This window comes from Sceloporus undulatus, chromosome 3 (assembly GCF_019175285.1).
Source record: "Sceloporus undulatus isolate JIND9_A2432 ecotype Alabama chromosome 3, SceUnd_v1.1, whole genome shotgun sequence".
NCBI lineage: Eukaryota > Metazoa > Chordata > Lepidosauria > Squamata > Phrynosomatidae > Sceloporus > Sceloporus undulatus.
The window spans coordinates 111,712,394-111,716,395 of NC_056524.1; the positions used below are offsets into that span (position 1 = coordinate 111,712,394).

A 4,002-nucleotide genomic window follows, 5' to 3' on the forward strand; every position below is an offset into this window, starting at 1 on the left:
TAGATAGATAGATAGATAGATAGATAGATAGATAGATAGATAGATAGTTCAGGGCCATATATATTCTTTATGTGGCTGTAATCTGTTCCAGCAACAGTGAGAAAAACAATCTTTGAAATCAAGCATTTCCACTTTAAAACAAGATATACTGTATGGGCACTGGATACCTTGTTTTGAAGCCAGTTAGCACATCCAGGAGGTCTCCTGATTGGCTTTATAAGACGATGAGTACTATGTGACTTGCTTTAAAATGAAAGTATTCATTTCAATTTTTCCCCCTGAGTTTGTCAAATTTGCTGGCATAGCTACAAATTTAGTGTAAAATGGAACATTGGGGGAGAGGCATGGAGGGAGATGCCTCTATACCAGCATATTCATCAGTAGTTAGGATCCTTGAGACAAAATAGCAAAAGACTGTATGCGACCCATGAGCCAGGTGTTGTGCATACCTGAATTTAGGAGTGAAACCCATGAATTATAACTCTATTCTGGATCAGGATTACCTGTACTTGCTTGCAAATAAAAAGCAGATACTAAACTTTATGAAATTGCATATGGTTTAACAAGGTAGCAGTTTGAAAGCATATAAAAGTACAAATACATAAATAGGTACCACATTGATGGGAAGGTAAAAATGTTCCATGCAGTCATGATGGCCACATGTCTACTAGAATCATCTTCAAACAATGCTGGCTCCCTTGGCTCTGTAATGGAGATGAGCACCACCCTTATAGTTAGACACAACTAGACCTGTCAAAGGGGAAACCTTTACCTTTACTTTTTTAGCCCTTACAGATGACTCACTTTTTCTGGATGGAGCCCCATATTCCTTGCTGGCAAACCTTTCAATTAGCCTATTAAAATATAAAAGACTGAACACAGATCGTAAATATGCTTAAGCTTATTGATTTCACTGTAGATTTAAGTGTATTTAACTGTGTCAATATAATTTATATTGTTGGAAATGGAACTGAAAACTAATTAATTATTGGAAAATAGCAATCTTGTCTGGATAATTTGTTCACAGTATGACTGTTTATGAATTATAGTCATGTTATTGCACTGAACACATTTTCTATTTTGTTTGCTGTTCTTTGGCAAGACATGTTGCTAGGACGACACTTACCAATTGCCAAAAGGGTGGTGTGTGTGTGATTTGACATCACAAAAAGAGACACTAATTTTCATACATTTTTGTACTCTTATAACTTAGATGTATAGATGCAAATGTAGAAAAAATTACCATAATTGAAATATAAATAAAATATAACTGTTCATATTAGGGCAGACCATGATAACCTGAGGTCTCAATATGCTGTTCAAGTGTGCCCTGTTGATGGAAACTTCAAAGCCTATGCCCTCTCTTCTGGTTCATTATCTTTGAACAACACTTGGACTGGAGAGTCTTCCCAGGAAGACAAATAGAATAATAGGATAATAATAGAGTTGTAAGAGACCCCAAGGGCCATCCATTCCAACCCTCTCCCATGCAGGAACACACAATCAAAGCACTTCCAACAGATGGCCATCCAGTCTCTGTTTAAAAACGTGCAAAGAAGGATGCTCTTATGTAAAGTAAGAAATGTAGCCCTCATATTGAATGATCCCGATCTTGAAAAAACTCTTATTTATTCAAGTATCTCTCAGAGGTTTTTGCTCTGTGTTTATCAGACCTTCTTTGACATAATAAATTTTACAGACGAAGGGGCCATAACCTCACTTGATGTCAGCTAACATAAATCATTATTAGAGAGAAATTGCTAGATGAGCACCATTTGTTATAGCAAGTGGATGATTGGCCTGTGCTTCATCCACCGTTCCAAAAGAGAGAGCGTGCAAAAGAGAAAGAGAGAGACAGACAGTGTGGAGCTGTTGATATTAGTTTTATGAATTTTTTAGAAGCTGTGGCCCCTACAGAGAACAATTAAATTGTGCAGTGTTACACTCTAGTGCAAGACAATCTTTGAATTATCTTTGAAAATAAAGAATATTGGACCAAATATTAATCTTCATGTTGTTAACATCTCAATTTTATATTCACCTGTGTTTTTTTAAAACTTGCCATTCAGATTAGGAAAGAATATTGCTGTACAGTTGAACGCTTTCATGGCCGGCATCCACAGGAAGAAACTTTTCTGGAACATGGCCACATAGCCCAAAAAACCCACAAAAAACTAATATTGCTGTACAATCTTTTTGTGAAAATCATAGTTACTATACTGTACTAAACAGTAATCACCCATAATGCTGGAGACATAGGATCTTATCACATGGCCAAAAAAGCACGACCTACCCTTTCCCGGATACAGTCAGGAATTATTACATGGGAAATGCAGCTGATGCCACGCTCTGCCAGCCAATTTGCAAACACAGGAAGCAAAATGTGCAAAATGTCTCCAAAGCTTTTGTCCAAAACATTGTATTATATGCAAAATACAAAATATCCTGCAGAAAAACATTGCTCATGTGCAAACAAACATGTTGTTGTTTTGTTAACTGCCCTGGAGTTGACCTCAACTCATGGTGACCCTGTGGATGAAACATCTCCAAGGCTCCTTGCTCAAACCCTACAGACTAGTGCCCATGACCTCCCTAACTGAGTCCAGCCATCTGGTGTGCAGTCTTCGTCTTCCGCCCTCAACCTTTCCCAGCATCATCGTCTTTTGTAATGAGTCATGACTTCTCGTGATATGGCCAAAGTACAACAACCACAATTTAGTCATCTTGGCTTCTAGGGGTATTTCAGGCTTGATCTGTTCAAGGATCCATCTGTTTGTCTTTTTAGCTGTCAGTATCCTCAGCACTCTTCTCCAGCAGCACAGCACATTTTTTCTTATCTGCTTTTTTCACTGTCTACCTCTTACTTCCATACATAGTGATTGGGAATACCATGGCATGGACAATTCTAATTTTAGTGTTCAGTTGTATATCTTTACTCTTCAGGATTTTCTGTACCCCGTTTTCCTGAAAATAAGCTATACCCATAAAATAAGCCATAGCAGGATGGTAGCTCTTTCATGGCAGCCCTTCCCTTTCCCAGTCTCCTATTTATCTCTTGACTGTAGCCTCCATTCTGAACAATATTTGGTCCTAAGTACAAGAAATCTTTAAATTTTTCAATTTCTTTATTGTCTAATTGGAATTTATGTAGGTTCTCCATGGTTTGGTTTCTTTATGTTTGGCAGCAAGCCTACCTTTCTACTTTCTTCCTTGACCTTTCTTAGTAAGTGTTCCAAGTCCCTGATGTTTTCAGCTAGTATTATTTCATCCTCATATCTTCGGTTTTTCATATTCCTTCTTCCTATCTTCATTCTTTCTTCTTCTAAGTCTAACCCTGCTCTTCGTATGATGTTTTTAGTGTATTTGTTGAACAAGTATTGTGATAATGTGCAGCCTTACCTGACACCTTTGTCTATTGGGAACCATTTTGTTTCTTCATATTCTGTTCCAACAGTGGCCTCATGTTCTGAGTACAGCTTTCTCAACAGAAAGCTCAACAAAAACTTTCTCAGCAAATGTCCAAAACTGCAAATTCTATTAGAAACTGTGCAAAAACTAGTAATCTTGATCAGTGAGAGAAAACCTTTGAAATGTATTGTTCTAATGTGCAGAAATGAAGTAAGTGGAGATTGAGATCCCTAACCTGTTGATTTATGGTGACCCCATGAATTCCATAAAGTTTTCTTAGGCAAGGAGTACTCAGGGGTGGTTTTACCAGTTCCTTCCTCTTTAATAGAGCCTACAGCTTACCTGGCACATGTTAATGGTTTCCCATCCAAGTACTAACCTGATCCTGCTTAGCTTCCTAGATCAGGTGAGATCTGGGACCTTATCGCACACAGAAACGTAAACGTTCTAGGGACGGGAGGAGGACTCTCGTGTGCGTGCGCGACCTCCCAAAAACGGATTTTATCGCACACGCAAAAGTCCTCCAAGAGGCCCCGTTCCGTCCCCTGTCGCGCACCCGTTCGCGTCCAGTCCTGACGGGCGTGATTTTTGCCT

The 4,002-nt window shown here is 38.7% G+C and overlaps 2 protein-coding genes across 2 annotated transcripts in view; both read right to left on the reverse strand.

Annotated features, from left to right (window-relative positions):
- Nucleotides 1–4,002, reverse strand: part of BIVM (basic, immunoglobulin-like variable motif containing) — a 53,293-nt gene that overhangs the window by 21,928 nt on the left and 27,363 nt on the right.
- Nucleotides 1–4,002, reverse strand: part of LOC121925843 (protein-lysine methyltransferase METTL21E-like) — a 19,232-nt gene that overhangs the window by 7,696 nt on the left and 7,534 nt on the right. The window contains exons 3-4 of the mRNA XM_042458418.1: nucleotides 3,400–3,476; nucleotides 805–854 (exon numbers count right to left, since the gene is read on the reverse strand). Of these exons, the coding sequence (XP_042314352.1) occupies nucleotides 805–854; nucleotides 3,400–3,476 (127 nt within the window). The remainder of the gene's footprint in view (nucleotides 1–804; nucleotides 855–3,399; nucleotides 3,477–4,002) is intronic.